Source organism: Falco punctatus, assembly GCF_963210335.1.
Source record: "Falco punctatus genome assembly, chromosome: 1".
NCBI lineage: Eukaryota > Metazoa > Chordata > Aves > Falconiformes > Falconidae > Falco > Falco punctatus.
In genome coordinates, this window is record NC_137580.1 from 56,426,568 (window position 1) to 56,445,094 (window position 18,527).

General features: G+C 39.1%; 1 protein-coding gene across 2 annotated transcripts in view; it reads right to left on the reverse strand.

Moving 5' to 3' along the window:
* GABRG1 (gamma-aminobutyric acid type A receptor subunit gamma1) overlaps nt 1-18,527 on the reverse strand; it is an 80,534-nt gene that overhangs the window by 39,897 nt on the left and 22,110 nt on the right. The window contains exons 1-2 of one of the 2 annotated variants that reach the window (XM_080404269.1): nt 10,077-18,524; nt 1,465-1,613 (exon numbers count right to left, since the gene is read on the reverse strand). In XM_080404269.1, coding sequence (XP_080260395.1) covers nt 1,465-1,576 — 112 coding nt within the window. In that variant the 5' untranslated portion in view covers nt 1,577-1,613; nt 10,077-18,524. Of the gene's footprint in view, nt 1-1,464; nt 1,614-10,076; nt 18,525-18,527 lie in introns of those variants that run through there. The other variant, XM_080404268.1, reaches the window with a different exon arrangement.

The following is an 18,527-nucleotide window of genomic DNA, read 5'->3' on the forward strand; positions in this document are numbered from 1 at the left end:
CCCTACCAAGACTCAGCACATAACCAGAAATGTGAAAGTAGGAATTACACCAAAATTCTTCCATGCTCATCTAAATCCATCTGATGTGTCAGCATGAACTCATCTTCCTCTATTTTTCTCACCATTTATTTCTAAGTTTTATGGGGAGAGAAGAGAAACAGAATTCTCTCTTCTTTCACCCCCACCCACCAGCTAATCATTAGAAGAAATCCTAGTGGAGACAGTTTATTCTCTAATAATTACTTTGCTGTTTTTGTGTCAAGCAGTCAGAGGGACAAAAAAAGTAATGCTATACATCTCTTATACACTGAGAATTTAAGGAAAAATATGCTGGAAGATCTTTCTTTTTGTCTAAATGTTTGCAGTAATTCAATTTAATGAACATGAAGGCAAAGACTTACAAAAAACTTCATGAGATTCACATGTGATTATGTTATGACAGTGAAAGAGAAATTGCTTTTCAACACCTTCAGGGTAACAGTCAACAATAAAATAAACTAAGAAATTTGGGGAAGAAAACAATTTGTCAGAAGCTTTCAAAAGAACATACTTAGTTTGAGATTGCATCTCTGTTCTACATAAATGAAACAAGTCTAGATTATTGTATTGTTTATTGTATAAGCATCTCATAGACTTTCAGTGGCATTCCTTTGATAGGAAATGCCAAGTATTTAACAAATAGTTATGTCCTCCACCTCTCCCTTCACAGGTCAGGAAACAAACTCAGAGAAAATGAAGTATTTTTCCTAGTTTGATCCAGCATGCACGTGGTAGACAAAAGCTGGCAAGGTTTCATGTATTCCATGTTTTCAACACAAGATTCTTCCAAATATTTACACTTAGTATTTATACAAATTGATGCTTTGACTATTGAAAGAAAAAATTGCCTTCCTACTAGCTGTGAAGTTGAATCTACAATAATGCAGTCTTCCTTCCTATATTCCTCTAGAAAAGGTATAGTCCCAAATTCCATTTTTAGATTCTTATCATTTTTTTTCAAAATCTGAGCTAAGGAAAGACGAGAACCAGATTGAGTTCAGTTTGCTCAAAATACACACTTACAATCCATTTTCTACAGTAAGAGTAAAAATATCTAGGAATAATTCTCTAATAAACTCCTACAGACTCAAGATCAGACTTCTAAATAACCATGGCTGGTTTATATCTACAATTCTTTCTGTCAGAAGATCTTAGTTAAACAAAGCAAACTATATAATTGCTTTTTAATTATTTATTCTAGATTGCCCACTGTCCCCAAAAAGCAATACTTTACATAAGAAAAATAGATTGTATATAAAACATTAAAAGATCTACTCTGCCATATACCATTCTTTTCACCAGTTCCAGAACACTGTTGCATTTTATTGCTGTTATAATTTGCTTGCAGATTTTTACCATCTTTAACTAAATGCACACCATCTCTGGTTGACATCTTCTATTTACTGAATTATTTTATGGGCTTACCTCCAATATCTGGCCGAAGCTTATTGTCATATCCTTGAAGTAAGGAGTCCAGTATGTGAGTTACATCCCCACCATGAATCTTTGGTGCAAGAACCCATGTTTTATTCACCATTAGATCTTCATCATCCTCATCATCTGCTTTATCAGCTCTGTGGTGAGTGAATAAAACAAACAAGGTTAGGGGAAAAAAAACAAAACGAACAGTGAAACTGAATACACAAGAGGTGAAAAAGAAACTGATAAAATATTAAATACTATTTAAAGTACCTTATAAAAATCCAGATGCATTCTGGTGCCAACAGAAAAAGGCAGGCCCTTATTTAAAACACCAACTTCTTTTTTTTTTTTTTTTTTTTTTTTTTTTATGGCAGTAGAAAGAGTAAGCTAATAAACATGTCAAGAGAGGCATTAACACATCACCCATACAGCAAAACTGAAGCCATGAGTCAAACCCATAAAGCAGCAGTAGGCATCCTCTCACTGTCAGCCTTTTCGTGTTTTAAAACAAAAAATGTAATTCCTAAGCTTTGCCCTACATGTATTTGATTTTCAAATCATGGTACTAATATTTCTGAGATGCTTAATCATGGTAATAGATACATCTTGGCGTCAAGAACGTTAACAGTGTCTCCTTCCCAATAGCCTCCATTCTAGCTATGATACAAAGAAAATAAAACTTGTATACTCATTCAGCTCTATTCGGATTTTAAGAAAGCAAACAAACGTATCCATGTGCTATGACTAAACATTCACAGAAGCTGCAGTGATGTGTCAATTATGTATCTGCATGTATACGTGGTACAGTTAAAATGCTGTACCATTCCTTTCAGTTAAGAAGATCATTTGTTAATGACCTATTTTATCAAGATGAAACAAATGTACAAGGAAAACACACATTCATTTATTGCCTATCTTTTAATTAGATAAGCAGCAATATACAGTCAATCACAAAGTAATTACAAAAAACTCGTAATACCTTGGTTGCATCTGCAGATTCACTCAGATATCACCAAAAGGTCAAGGAATGCCTGGAAGTAGTTTTCTTCTCATTTGAATAAAATGAGCGTGGACCTAAGTATTCCTCCAGTGCTTAAGTCTGCAATCTACATTACTCATCCAGCTTATTTCAGGGAACTGCTATGGGCTTCAAGTCAAGCAAAGTGCATCAGACTGATAGCAGTAACTCTTAACAGTCACACAGCGTTATCTTCACAAATGGACACTGGCTAGCAATTATTACAGAACATATGCAATCCATATAAATCAGCTCCAATGTTAATAGAAGCACAGATATTCCAGTAAAAGAAAGGAATTAAATTATTGTCCTTACAAAATTTGTATTGTACACCAAAACAACTGGCTATATTAAACTAAGGGTGGATTTTTTCAGTAAATTTCCTACAGGAATGAAGACCACCAGCCTTCAGGAGGAAAGAAAAGAAAAAGTCAGGAAAGGACAGAGATGGAATAGGCACTTTTTGCTTTTATTGCACTCCTTTGTGGGAATGCACCAAAACAGTCTGTATGCATAAGACCTTGCATCACCTCTCAGATAACACTAGCAAGTCTTAATGAAAATCAAGACTACCACAGCTGTGGAAACGGCTCAGTAGTTTCAGCATGCCTGCTTAATTTGGGAAGTGCAACAGGGAGCTTGCCACAGCTCAGCAGGTTCCCAGAGCATGAACAAGAGGCACTGCTTGGATATTGGGACTTTCCTACCTAGCTTGCTGCAAACACGTTGCAAGAGTCTATTATAGCTGAAAATAATATTCAATCTAAATACAAGGTTCGCAGACAGCTTCCCCCGTAACGGTCTAAAAGTGCTTTCATTCTTTTAAATCGAAATGCACTGTAAAATATTTAATCTTTACTGCACTACACAGGCATTATAGAAATGTCAGATATTAAATATTTATCATTTCCCATTAGCAGGATGCCACTAATGGGAACACTAAAAGAAGTAGGAAGCTAAGTTTTGTAAATGTACACTCTTTTTCCCTCAAAGCTACCTATTGCCATCTCTTTCATGTTTCATTACCATGCGGCTTTTATTTATGTATTTATTTATTTATTTATTGGTCTGCTTGCACTTTATGCCATCTAGTTACCACATAAATTTGCTTACGGTTCTTAAAAATGCAGAGCCAATCCCAGCTTTTCCCCAGAGGCATTAAGATGATGAGGAGTAAAACTTAATTTATAAGCAGCTCTCCAAGGAAAGAGACATGTCCACCACAAAACTGACCTTTTCTTCTTTCTCTGTCCTCCATCCCACAAACAGCAGAAAGTACAATGAAACTACCAGAGCTCTGTATAGACCCAAAGCAACTAACTCTCAGGGTCAGCCCAATTATTTGCAGAGAATTTTAAGTGATGATGACACAGTTTTGCCCTGCTTTAATATCCTTTCCACATAGTTATTAAGAACAGCATAGATTTAGTCAAAGTACCAGAGGTCATACCATTCCCTCCTAAACACCAGAGGAGTTACAACCCTGATACCTCCACTCACAGTCACCTGAATATTTTGACATTTTGAAGAGTTCTTAATTTTTTGTATAGATTCACAGGGCAACTCAGGTGGGAAAGGATGATGGGAGGTCTCCAGTCCAGCCTCCTGCTCAAGGCACGGCCAGCTCTGAGGTCCCAGCAGGCTTCTCAGGGCCTGATCAGGTTGGGTCTTGCAGACCCCCAAGGATGTAAACTGCATAACCTCTCTGAGCAACCTGGTCTCCATTTCTCTCTTTTCTGCTGCTTACTATATGTAAATAAACTTGAAATTAACAAGAAAAAAAAAATACAAATACATTTCACATTTTCACTTTCTATCTTGCTTGACTGGAGGACCTCTGGTTCTCCCCCAACTTCAAAACTCTGAACTGCAAATAGGTATACAGATGAGGACACTGGTAGCTTATAGAAAGCTGTTAATGAAATTCCAGGGGGAGAAGGAAAAATTGCTTCCCAACATCTGAGAGCTTTTCCAGCCACTACTATGCAAATCCATTTAAGGAGGCACTTTTATTAGAGACAATATTTCTTTACTTAGCATCTGACAAGAGTCTCTGTTTAAAACACACACTTCCTACTACTTACAAGGAACTATCTGGCTTTACCTAGAAAGTATTGTAGACTGAAAAAAGTACCAGCTGCTAGAAAAGAAATAAACTAGACTCCCATACCAGTACACTAAATTAAGAAGAGCTTGTGGCTCACTAATCCATTAGCTAAACCAGCAAAGGAACTAACACAGATCAGAAATTAATATAACTAAATGTGGAGGAACTGGACTATCACTGTTATACACAGTGGAAGGAGGTATTCTTAACTCTATTCCTGTCTTACCGGCCTTTTCAGAGGTGATTGACTGTGATTAACCCATCTCTCTTCCAGAATACCATCTCTTTAGCTCTTCTGTGCCCAAGGCCACTAAGCATGCAACAAAGACTATAATGTCTCTGCAGTGCTGATGGCAGCCAGTTCTACACTTTTGATTCCTAAGCTGTAGCCACTGATGCACAGCCACAGGACTGAAGTAAGAAAATGATGATGCTGGTTGTAAAAAGGAAGTGACCAGAATATATAGAAAATCTTCTGTATGCTCTCCAGTGAAGCAGAACACACAACACTTGCCAACTTGAATTCTCAATCCAGATGTTTTTGGGGGAGTTGCACAAAGCTCTCCTAAAACAGCACCTAGATACACAAAGGCAACAGGACAAACACTGTATACATATTCATTTCTAGGAATCTGAATCACTAATCTTTGTCATACCAAATAGATTTGAACTATTTTGTTTCAAAGGTAGAAATCCCTTCAGATTTACACAGCAGGATCGGTTGAACTGGTGTTATCAGGTTCTAACTGAGGTTATTAGATCATTTTCTTTAAACAAACATTCACTTTGGAAAACAAGATGGTTCAAAACTGTTGACCCCAGTTTCTGTGTGTCTGTCTCACACTGCAAAGTCCAGCTTTTTCTCCAGGGTTTGGAATGGGGTAGAAGAAAACACAGAAGACAGAAAACTTCATTCCAAACCAGAAAATAAAACATTAAATTCAGATATGCTGTTCAAATATTTAGCAAGAGTTAACTTGGGCCAAGCACCTTTTTACTTCTTTGCAGTTAAAATAAATCTAACAAACCCATGAAGATTAATGTCAATTAACGCCACCCTCACTTTAACAGGAGCACTTTCCCCTCTATCTCACAACCCCAGGAAGAAATGCAAACTTAATTAAAGAGGAATTCTTTTCCTTTCCAAGTTCATCTAAAGGTTATTTCACTATACACAGAACATACTACTTGATCGTTTCTCTATTTACTGTAAAATATATTGTCTTCCACAAAGTTCACTTAGTAGGTCTTTTCCACAATGTCTAGAGAGGTGTTTTAGGACACAAATATGACATCAAACATCAAAACATCACTATTCCATGGCACGACACTATTTCCCGTCTATTACTGCAGGTGTTAATCCTGATTTTATAAACAAGAAAGAAACCTCATTCCTTAACACACTTGTTGCTGTAACACTTCAGCCAGCCTCATAAACTCAACAGTAAACTGCACATATACAGTTAACAGTAATTAAGCAAAAAGTGCCCTCATTACACTCTCTGTCCTTCAACTAATTGGAGACACTACCATGAGTAATAAATCCCTGAGCACAAGTGACTAATGACTAAGTATTTTCAACATCAGGCAACTTGCTCATCCTCAGACATTAGTATCATAGGTCTTTGTTCTTTACATATGAGAAAAACCAACCGCGTGCACTTTAAGTTCCAATCAATACGTGTCAGGTTATGTAATGGACTGGAAAAAAATTGGATATAGTGAGAACGGTCCTACTGCTATTTGCATCATGTGTATCAAAGTATTACACACAGAAGTACACACACAGCATCGGAGGGAGTATTTAAACACAGCTAAGGATAAATTTAGTTGTCCATTCCCAGGCTCTTATTCCTACCCAACACACCAAAGGGTAGCCAGTCCTCGAAATGCAGATGATTTTTGAGGAGAATCTGGAGAAACATATGGAGAAAAAGCAGACACTGGGTAGGGAACTTTAGTTATCTCCACCAACACTTCATGTCTATGCACAAGCAACTCAATCAAGCCCTCAGTGGCCATGAGGTTTAAACAACCCTGCACAGTGGCTTTGTCTATTTGGAGATAAAGTGATCCTTTCATACAAGGAATACTCTGATGATAATTTAATAAATAAAAAAGAAGGAACATCAGTATTCCAGATAATTTATATGCCAAAAGAGCTGAAAAAGACATACAATTTTCCTTTTTGCCTTACGCATGCGAATGAAAACAGTAAGACCGGTTGTGTTGTTGCATTTGGTTGAAGATCTTCTCCAACAGCAGCCAAAAGCAGTTGCTTTGGGAGTTTTACTGGTACAGGGGTAGGGCACAGTGACACTTACCTGAATCACAACACATGCATTAGAGACAGTTGTTACTATTCCCAGCTCAACATATTTATGCCTTTTGCCTAAGTATAATACAATTTAACCTTTATTTTCCAGTACTTAAAAAAAAAAAATAATAATTACTGTTTCTCTCAACTTTCAAACCCAATGGTAATGTTTCCCACATTGTAAGCATGGGAGGTTACTTTGTTAGGAACAATACAGCTTCAGAGGTTTGTCAAAATAGTGCTTTTAACCAGACAATGCTTCATAATAAGTCAATTGAGACAGATAAGGTTTCCAGGGAAGGTTTCCAACTGATCAGACATCTAACCAAATACTAGCTTACTCCAGAACACCAAACATAATATGCTTATATGTCGTAAAGAAGTGTATTTCATGGCCCCATTGATGAGGGTACAGAGGTCATCTGACCTAGCCAAATTCCACACATGAAAAAAGACCTAAAGCATTGCTGAAACACAAAATATGGTCACTGACAACCCAAAATCCAGAGTCAGATGTTTTTACAGAGGCTGGTGATTATTCTAATAAAGAATCTAAAAAAGCAAGTACTTAGGCATGTGTCACATGAATCACCAAGGCATAGGACCAGGCGCAGATCATAACCTGAACTCTAGGAGGATGGTAAGTTTAAGCAGTGCCTAAAACAGAAGAAACTTCCTTACAGAGAGAGCAAAATGCAACTTCAACATGGTAGTAATTAGTAGTTACTCTTATGTCAGCAATTTAAAATACATGTTTACATATTTCCTTGAATCTTTCTAAACCAAGGGCATCAGGCAGACTGTAGTATCTTTACACACAAATATTACTTACTTTCAGCAGCGGCAATAGCAGCAGGATGACATAGTCATGACTGCTAGAATAGGAAACAATTACATTTTTCTTCAAAAGATTTTCTTGAAAGCTTACTTCCACTGCCAGCTGTCAGTAGTGGATGGTTTAAACATCTCTCAAGATTTATCTTCCAGTCTTGATGGCTGACTTCATACTCATCCATTCTATTACATTTCTGCAGAAACTAACTCTCTTTTACATTTCATCATCAGCTTCTTCACTGATACGCTTTATTCATTGCAAAAACATTCAGGAAAATAAGCGTAACTGCAAACAAAGAAATGCAGGTGCTGAAAATACTCTCTCCAGAAAGCATTAATTGCTCTTCTTAATCCTGTGGAATACAGAGTTACTGATGTCATATTCCTTCATCTCTGTCCTTCCTAAATTGGTTTAGACACTCTATGGACAAAAATCTCTGTTCTTGTTCCCTCACCCATTCCATCTTAGATTCTTTCATCAATCTATTTCCCCCTCCATCCCTTGCCAGACTTTGGCATATTCTTTTCTTGTCAAAATGTATTTCTCCCACTGAAGTATGTGTTACTTATTCCCTACATCTTTTTTCCAGTATGCTGACCACATACGGTTAGGTGGGTTATTCTTTTTGATACACACGTTGTCTTGTGCTCTTCACCTTCTCTAACGTCCTATTTGTCTGGCTATTTATAATTTCCTGACATGTTTCTTGTTCCTCTTCTCCTTCCTGAGTTTTTACTGAAGGGATGAATCAGGACCTTAAGTCAGCAGTAAAATTATCAAGGAAAAGTGTGGAAAAAATAAAAGAAATTCTTACATAGATAAAACTTTTTTTTTAAGGATAAGCTGCATAAGTTCACTTAGTATTAAGTAAGGAAAACTTTGTTTAAAATAAAATGAACGATCATTTATAACACTAACAGAGTAAAAGCAGGTACCCCTGCTGTTCATTCCCTGTAATGAAAAGTGTTGCCTACATATTTGAGTGTTTAGGCTATCAAACTTGTGATATCTTAATACACATCATAAGCATCAGGCGATCAAGCTCTTTTGAGTCATGACAGCTCTGAAGTACTTCTCTGAAAGATATGAAACATTTTCTCCCCCACACAGTAAGTTCAGTACAATTAATTTTAGTCCCAGCAAGCCTTTCACTTAAAGGCATTATCACATTTCTTATAAAATGATTTTCAACATCTCTGTTATACTAATATAACAAAAACTAATCTGAAGAGAAATTACTGAACAACACAAGCAGACTTAACTCTGAATACTTCATAAAGGCACAACCTGACTGCAAAGAACATTTATAGATATGTGAATTTTTAACATTAAAACCAACAGGTATTATTACAGATGTGTTCTTAAAGAGAAGATTGTTCTGAGATTTACACAAATTGCTCTCCTCCAAGTCAACTATCAGATAATCCTACATATTATTTGAAATTACACCGGTCAAACTTGTTATTAATTCAAATGGCTTTTAAAGATCTCAAAAAAATGTATCACCTGAACAAAAAGCATCACAGATATTCCTTATCCATCAGTCTTCTCATACAACACAGAGTTAATCTCTCCTTGAAAGTTCATCCAAATATTGATATGTTCAGACCAGTATAATTGCCGTCTCTACTCTTACCAAGTTGCAGCCCAGAAGTCAACTGAAATTTTTCCTCGTAACTATCTGCACAAGTACAGGTAATTCTCTGTGCCAGTTCAGCGCTTCTGGATTCTCAAACATATTCAGCTTGATTATTATAGTGATCTTACTCTGACCATCCTAGTAAAAATAGCTCTTTAACTCCATATGTGGTCACAAAAAGATTTGTAGCTCTGATGGAGACAGCTACCTGGTTTTGCAGCCCTCTCTTTTATGCTATACAATAGAGAGCAAGAACCTTGCACAAGTAAGATAGCAAATCATACTTTTAAAAAACAAACAAACAAACAAAACCAAATCAAAACAAACAACAAACCAAAACAAACAACAAACCAAACAAAAAAACAAAACAAACAAAAAACCAAAACAAACAAAAAACCAAAACCAACAAACAAGCCGATTCCTGCTGTTTTCCACAGAATCATGCAATTTACAAGGGAAATTCAACTTCTACTCAAAGGAGGGCCAGTACTGAACTCAGACCAGGATGTTTAGAACAGTCCAGTCGGGTCTTTGAAAATTCCATGGACAGAGACCCCACAATCCCACTGAACAACTTGTTTCACTGTTTAATTAAACTCACAGTGATCTTTTTATTTACACGTAGTTGGTATTTCCCATGTTGCAATTCACCACCGTTGTTCCTCATCCTCTTACAATGCACCACTGTGAAGAGCTTACCTTTGTCTCTTTGATCAACTCCCCATGAGTGCTGGGGGCTGCTGTTGGGTCCCCCAAAGTCACCTCTTCTCCAAGGTGAACTGCCCTCTCCTCACAGGGCAAGAACTGCTTGACCAGCTTGGTGGCCCTCTGCTGAGCTCCCTCTAGTTTAAACCCAAAGCAGATACAGTCTCACAAGTGCTGAGCAGAGGGACATGATCACTGCCCTCAACCTCCCAAGTGTGCACTTGTCCACACAGACCAAGGCTCTTTGCTGCCAAGGTGCCATGCTGTCCACCAGGAACTCCAGGTCCTTTCTGGCACAGCTGCTCCCCAGCCAGCTAGTCCCCAGCCCATCCTGCTGAGAAGGGCTTTCCCACCCAGGTGCAGGACTTGGCACTCATCCTTTGTGAATTTTCTAACACTTCTGTCAACCCACTCCCCCAGCCTCTCCAGCTCCCTCTGAACAGCAGCCCTGCCCACAAACATATGAACTTGGAAAAAACACTGTTTCAACATAAAAGAAAAAACCAAATTGTCTCCAGGAAAGGCTACGCAAATGTTATTCCTGCTGCTCTCAGCAGTTCTTGTTTCACCACAGACAAGCGAGGAAATAGGACACACTTCTCACTTCTGTTTTCTCACATCAATTCTACCACATTCTGATTACAGACTTGCAGAATGTGTTGTGTGTTTTGTTTTGGCTTAGAAAAAACGGGTAACTTAGTGATTGTAGCATGCACACTTGCAGTGTAAGTACACCTCATCCTCTGTTCTGAGAAAACCCATTACTACAATACCTTAATGCAGCTCTTCACCTAGGACCTTCAGTGAGTAGGTCCTTTCTTTTTTCTAGCACAAACTTCCCTAATGCTAGCTGAAATATTAGTAGGGGCCCTCATGCCAACTATAATTTAATCTTTGAGATGAAGAGCATGTTTTCATTGTAACATTTTTAAACAAATCTATATTCATCTTCCTCTACAAGATGTCTTCTAAGGAAAGCCTTCCAGTTTGTGCATGCAACAACAACAACAAAAAAAGTATCAGGAAGATAAAGCAGGTCTTAGCATAAACTGTATGGACTTGACTGAAACTGAATTTGAAACCTACTAAAATTCTTAGCGTGATTTATTTTAAATAGATTTGAATGAAACCTAGAAATGTAAATTGCTAAGTCTTATCTTCTCAGCTGGTAAGTTTTGCCTTCATTGTGGGTTTTGGCCAGACCACGCAATCAAATAATTGAAATGTAAACAGCCATATTCCACTGATCATCCAGACCAAACAGCAGGGAATAAATGAAGACTCGGAGAACAGGAGATAAAAGGATAACGATAGCAAATTATAGAGCCTAAACAGATATAACTGAAAAGGGACAAATGGTATTAAATAAAGGACAAAATATCCCCAAACTACCAAGGAAGGACAGGATGATGAAAAAGCATCACCTTTCTGGATACCTGAAACGCACTAACCATGGCACTATCAGATCTCCTGGGAGTTTCAGACTAGGATCATCACATGCAGACACACATAAATCTGTGTGCCAAATGTCAGTACCCCATACAAGAGACCACAGACATCTATCTACACTTGACTGATGAAAGGTTAATTGTCATCAAGTTCAGAATGAACTGATATATTGTTGATGGGTCAAGTGCCTTGATCCAAGAAACACTTCCCATAGTTGAACTAGTCTTAAAACAAACCTAACATAAATGAATGCTGAGAACTATAAGCTCAAAAAAAAGCAGTTACTCTAATTAAATGCCATCCCACAGTCATTATAACATTAATCAAATTGCAAAGTCAACTTTGTAAGATTTCTACTCTAAAATGTCACAAGCATCTCAAGAAATACTTAAGATGCACTCTTCTTTATAAGACATTTTCAGTCATTTAAGCTCTGGTATTCATGTGAACATTTGTTCTAACACAATTTGTTGCATATTTCCTGCAAAATCTTCAGGTAACTACCAATCTACGACAGCATTTCACAAAAACAAGCTTGCTAGAAATACTTTCAAGTTCTAGTACACATGTAAGCAGGTATCAACCTACTCCTACAGGAGGCAAATAAATATTTATAGACTGAACTAGCCACAGAACTGGAGACTTGTACTGAATTGTGTACCATATTCATGGCATACAGATGAATCTGGCTTGAAATCATAGAAAAAGCCATACAACTACAATAACTAGGCAATGATAACATGTCCCCAGGAGAAATATGGCAAATGTGTTCCACTGAAATTTCAGTGTAACTGCCATTAGGCAATTATGGACTAACCCAAAGGTCAATTAAATTAATGAATAACTGTACAAAGAGGTGAATATACTCGATAAGGGCTAATGTAAATACCTAAACCATGTAATAAAAAGCTTGCGCTCTCGCTCTCTCTCTGCAAGCAAAATTATGTCTTCTCCACTGTAATTTATTGCGTATTAAATATAACACTTATCTTTTACAACAGGAGTATTGCACCTCTTGTCAGATGGTGACTAAAAGTTATGGCTGTCAGGGTTGTCCTCTGCTGGATGCAAGCTGCAGGTCATCAGCTGGAAGGTCCTCGTTGGCAGAGCAAGAACCTAAGGTACAGGTCCACAGCTCACCTGCAGCAGGTTTGATACAATCCAGCACACATTCAATGGCTCTATACTGGAGAGATCAAGTACCTTTCTCCCATAGGGAAAACACTGAGGTACTTTATTTTAAAAAACATCTACAAAATTTATTCTGCAATGTAAATATGGCATCAGAAAATGAAGTAAAAAAAATTTGTTCTGACTTACAGTGACAGAGTTTTCCACCTAAATTAGTACTTAATACTACAGCTTTTTGCTGATACAAATTCCATCCAGATGAACTTTGTTTTGAAAGATAAATTGGATCATAGTATTACATTAATAATAATAAGACTTAATCCCACATGGAACACTGCCGTAAATAAGAAGGAAACCATATTAAATGAAAGGACTAATGATCTATTTAAGACCTCAATAATATAATCCAAAGGGGATGTATCTCATGTTACGTCAGATGTTTCCTATTCACTGTGTCTGTCTGTCTTCCTGAAAATAAGAAAAATAACTGCATATAAATTTAGAAACACAGAATTAGCCATTCATACCTCACCAGACGTAAATGCAGTGACATGGAAAAGGAACTGAGGATCAAGGCAGAAAGCAAAGAGAACATGAGGTACACTGGAGCAGTACTGGAGTTAATTCTGGGATAGAGTATCTCTTAACTATGAAGTAGCAGTAGGGAAGTAATATTCTCTGTGTGTTTGCCATTAATGAGGCTAATATTTAGATGATCTACCCATTTTTTAGGTCTGCTACTCAAAGAAAAAATTGAAAGAGTTTACAAAATGGTTAAATAATTCAATATTTTCTGAAGAAATGTAAGCAGCTCAGTTTATTTACCTGAGAGGAAAATGTAAGCTGCTATCAAGTTGCCTCTTTAACTACATATACCAGGGAAATACTTCTAACAGTAGTTCGCGTGACTGTAGCACGGGTAAATCCAATTCAATGGAAATTTCCACTCTGTGTAGAGTACCTCCAATTGTGATACATTTGTCTAAAACTTTCATTTTGGACTAGACCATTCATTCTGCAACAACTGCCAGGCATACTACTGCAGTGCAGCTCCTCGTCTCCAAGAGATAAGAAGGTTTCTATGAGCACATGATCTACAACCTATCATGAAAGACTAGGCTGGAAAAAGCAAAGCGGCAGGAAGTTTTCTGACCAAAATGCTGATTCCTTTAAGAATTTTCAGGATTCATTTGAGGTGCCTTAAGTTCTTATCAAGGCAAAACTTGGCAGAGGCACACAGGGCAATGAAGAGCTTTGATGACTGTTTTCCCTGTGGAAGAGCAGAGAGCTGCAGACCGCACTCCATTCCTGAAAAGCAGCTGCAGCCATGGGTCTGCACCCTGAGGTTGCCCTGCAGAACCAGAGGTGTGGCCTAGATTTCCCCACAAAGAGCTGCACGTAGGATCCAGTGGCTAAGCCAGCTGCAGCAGGTAGCACTGGGGAAAAATCAGGCTTTTTCAGCTAGTAGAAGGCAGAAGATCCACTGGCTGGAAGCCAGAGAAACCTCAAACTGGAAATACTGTACAATACTTCATCAGATTCCTTCTCGTCAAATCTTTATGCAGAAATTTAGAACTGTTCTACTGAAGCAACAAACCTGATGCAAAAGAGAGAGTAAATTCTCCAGTTTTGTTTATTCTGGTATCAGACTGAATTATCACAACAGATCCTACTGGCCTGAACACCCACCAATGAAAGCCTATTTTAGAAACTACTTCTTTCCACCTTTGCTGTATCACTGAGATTTTGCTCTTCTTTGAAGTAAGTTCTGGTCTGGTCAGCTCCTGATGACCTTTCTAGTCGCTCAAGTTACCTCTGCTAGTTCAGTGTTGTTGCATGATTTACCATTTTAAGTTTACATATGTAGAATCAAGTTTTTTACATAGGTTGGTAGGCCACTAAACACACCACACTATTTTCAACTTTATTAAAAACATATGTGAAAAATGCAAAATTGGGACTTCTGTGTCATCTCCAATTTAATTCAGTTGCACCTGAATTACTCTTTACAAATTATTACCATTCAGAGAAATTGTTAAAAATATAGAATTCAGTGTCACTGTCATCCTCTACCCTTTGACAGGTTCCTGTCAGTCTGCTATATTCTGTCATTTATAATTACCGTTTCTCTCTACTGCTCTTTACCAAATAAGTTATGATACCGCTATTTCACCTAAATATGCACTCAGTTTAGTACGCAGTGCAAGAAAGGGCTATGCATGTAATTAAAAAAGCCCTAGTACTCTTCTTTCATAAATGGTACTATAAAAAAGGCTCTTTGTCCATCTTGGGAGATGCTCACCTTTGTTTTCCTGTGAGTTCAACCATTACTTTTTTAGTATATACATCTGATAGCACAAACCAAGGCAACTCACTTTCAAACACTGCATATGCCAAGTCCATTTAAGTAGCCCTACCTACTGGCCATAGAAACTAGGTATTGTATTTAACCTAGATTATTACAATTCCTCTACAGCTTCAAAGAAAAAAACACAGAACCCTCAACCCCCTTGTAATTTACTCTGTAGCCAAACTCATGTATCCAGAAAAAAGGTGACCAAAGCCGACAAGTGCTCACCTGTTACCTTTTCTATCCAGCTCAGAAAGGCTTGAGTTGGTAGCAAGCGTGCTCTTATTTAACATCAGGCATATTTAACAAACAGCAAGTTAAAGTTGTTCAATTTGCTATGAGTGCCTTTTTTTTTTAATGGATTGCCATAGTTTGAAGGTTTTCTTTGAATCCACTGTAAGAAAATTATGTGCAAAAAATATTTCTCAATATTTATATCTCATTAAACTTTATACTAACAAAAAATATTAATACACTTTTAATAAAATAAACCATATTTTAAACCACTGGGACTGCTAAATAACCAGTTCTTCACTGTCACATCATGAACAAAGCAAGTAAGAGCGAGGATAATAATGAATAAACATCACAGATGTTCAAATGAAACAGTAAAACACTATTATCAAGCATTAAGAAACCCATGTTGTTATGACAGGCTTAACTCTGATCCAGGAATTTATATGAGAAGAAACCGTAGGCCGTATTATATAAGAGTAATGGAAAAGAAAATATTAGTTGACATTTGCACCTGCTGACAGGTACATTGCAATGGAGCATACAGAATTGCTTTTTAGAACACCAGGTTACAAAACTAAAGGGAAGATATGGTCAAAATTAAGTTAAGTTTGCAATATAGTTAGGGATGTTGACCAGCACATACCACTTAATGCATTATAAACTAGAAAAAAAAGTTAGTTAGGCTGCACCTGTATGGTTAGCACTACAGAAATAATATTAATTATACTGTCAGCTCTTATGCTTTCCCTATGAATTATCTATTTATTTTAGTTCAAGAAGAATAATGGGTTTGCCGAGCATTTCGAGCTACAGTGGCTGCTGGGTAACTACTCTTTGCCTGCACATACCTTATAGAAAGGCTCACAGCCCAGTTTCTGCTACAGAAGAGGTGTCAGCTATTGACAAAAGCAGTCCTTCAAAATACTGTCACATGAAGTTACAAAAAGTGCATTGGCCATTCTGGTCTGTTTGTGCTGCACATGCAGAACTGGGGGGAAACAACTGTTTTCTGGGACAGCATTCAACTGCAATGCATCCCTTTGGTGAAGGAAGTTCAGTCTACTGGCATACTACAGCTTTGGAGCAGTTCATTAAAAGGATAAACTATTTTTAAAAAAGGTGGACTCAACTTCCCATGTCCTTGCTTAGGCTTTAGCTCCATTTCTTACACCTGAAGTAACTTTATTCACTCAACATAAATAATTACTTGGTGCATAAATGCATACTAAACGTGACGCAATTTGCAACCTTTTAAAAGTGTATGTTGAAAAGGTGTGTTAGCTCCTGCAAGATATTTTGAGAAAAACAGCCAGAATTGGTGCAACCCGATCTGTTCTTGAGAACAGCATGCCTTCTCTGTTTTAGCTTGAACTTCAAGGAGAAGCTTGGGCTGAAACTACAGAAAGACATCCAGAGAAGCAGAAATAGTATTTCCACCCTACTTTGTGGCAGGTTGCTAAAGGGCGCTACAGCTCCTGAGCTCCCTGCAACGCCCCCCCCCCCCCCCCCCCCCCCGCCCCCCGAGTTGTCATGCACTACATTTCAGAGAATCAGGATCTGAAAACATGTCCATAGGTGGTCAAAAAATAAAAGGCAAAAAGAAAAACCTCTCAACCACCATTTTCCCATGTAGCCTCTAAATGAAAGGCAAGCCTGGAAATAGTTGATTCAGATACATGGATATTTATACAAAGGTTCCATTTTATCTGAGATGTTCTGGAACACAAAATAAAATAATGCATATAAGTTACCTCTTTTTTTTCATGGAAGACTTCTTATCAACTTATTTATAAATGTTACTGTTAATGAGATGTGTACATAATAATCTACATCTAGTCCTGCAATCACAACCACACTTTGACAAACAAAAAAAAATTAATTTTTTTTTTAGGTAGTCCTCCTTCTTTGTAACTAAGTCTTTGAACTGCAAAATTAGCATGCATATTCTTTTCTCTCAAACCACTTGATAATTTCTTCCATACCTGAGGTACAATATTCATCGTTCATTAGGAAACATTCTGAAGATGCACAACTGCACTGGGATGATTTCTATCAATGCTTTTGAAAAACATTATCATAATAAATCAAGGTTTGAAAAGACACAGATTAAGAAAAGTATGATCAGTGGTGTTTCTGACCAGGGTAACACAGCAGCCTTCTGAAGATGAGAGATGAGATATGAAATGAGATCAACACACTTCTCACAGGCTAATAAATCGTCATTCAGTATGGGGAAGGGGTCTGGAGTCTGACGCACTTAAAAAATGTTTAACAGACCTATTAATTATTTTTTTTGCTAGCCTTTCTACTACACATTTGTACATCCTCTTAGAATAATAATTTGGTCTGTCATTAAAAAGAAGGACACGCTGGGCAACAGTCAAATACCCCTTCAGTACAGCTCTGTGATTTTTACGAGAGCATAACCTGTGGAATGGTTCGGTTAGCTCTGACTTATTAATGGAGTTGAACGATCAGACTGCTCGTCGTTAAGTTGTTACGGGTACCGATAACACATGCACACAGCAGCACCACACCGCTGCTTCCTCGGAGCCCTTCCGATGCATGTTGTAACTCTTCCTTCAAACGCCCGTTTCCAACTTCTGGGGCTGGCGCAGAGCCCCGGCCCAGGCAGGCGCGGCCCGCCCCACGCCGAGGCCCGCAGCGGCACGGCCGGCGCGGCGAGGGCGCCCGGACCGCGGGCAGCGCAGCGAGGGGCCGCCGCGACCAGGTGGCCCCCGCGCCGCCGCCAGCTGCCGGACCGGGCTCTCCCGAAGCAGCCGCCAGCAGCGCAGCCGCTCGCCGCCGACATCCAGCCCCTCTCCCAGCGGCAACCGGCGAGCGCGGCGGCGAGGAGGTGCCGGCGCTGCGGGCAGCTGGTTGTGCCGGGCGGCAGCCCCCGCCGCTCCTCCTCGGGGCGCAGGACACCCCCGCCAGCCGGCTGCCCCGGGCCGCCCCCTGCGGCTGGGGGGGACACGCGCTTTTTCCGGCACCGAGCTGAGCCCGGACTCGCCAACTCGCTCAGCGAACAAGTGGGATGCGGCTGAAGTTTTACTTCGCCGGTGCCGGCTCCCCCCGCTGCCGCCCGCGGGAGCCGCCGCCGGAGCACCGGCACCTTTGGGGCTTTCAAGTTTGGCGGCGCGTAGCCCGCCCCCTTCCCCTTCCCCGAGCCTGCCCGGCGCCCCCCGAGCTCAGCCCAGGACGCGGCGCGTAGGTCAGCCGAGACCCGCCGGGCGGGTGCGGGCGGCCGGGGCCGGGGCCGGTGCGGGGGTCCCCGC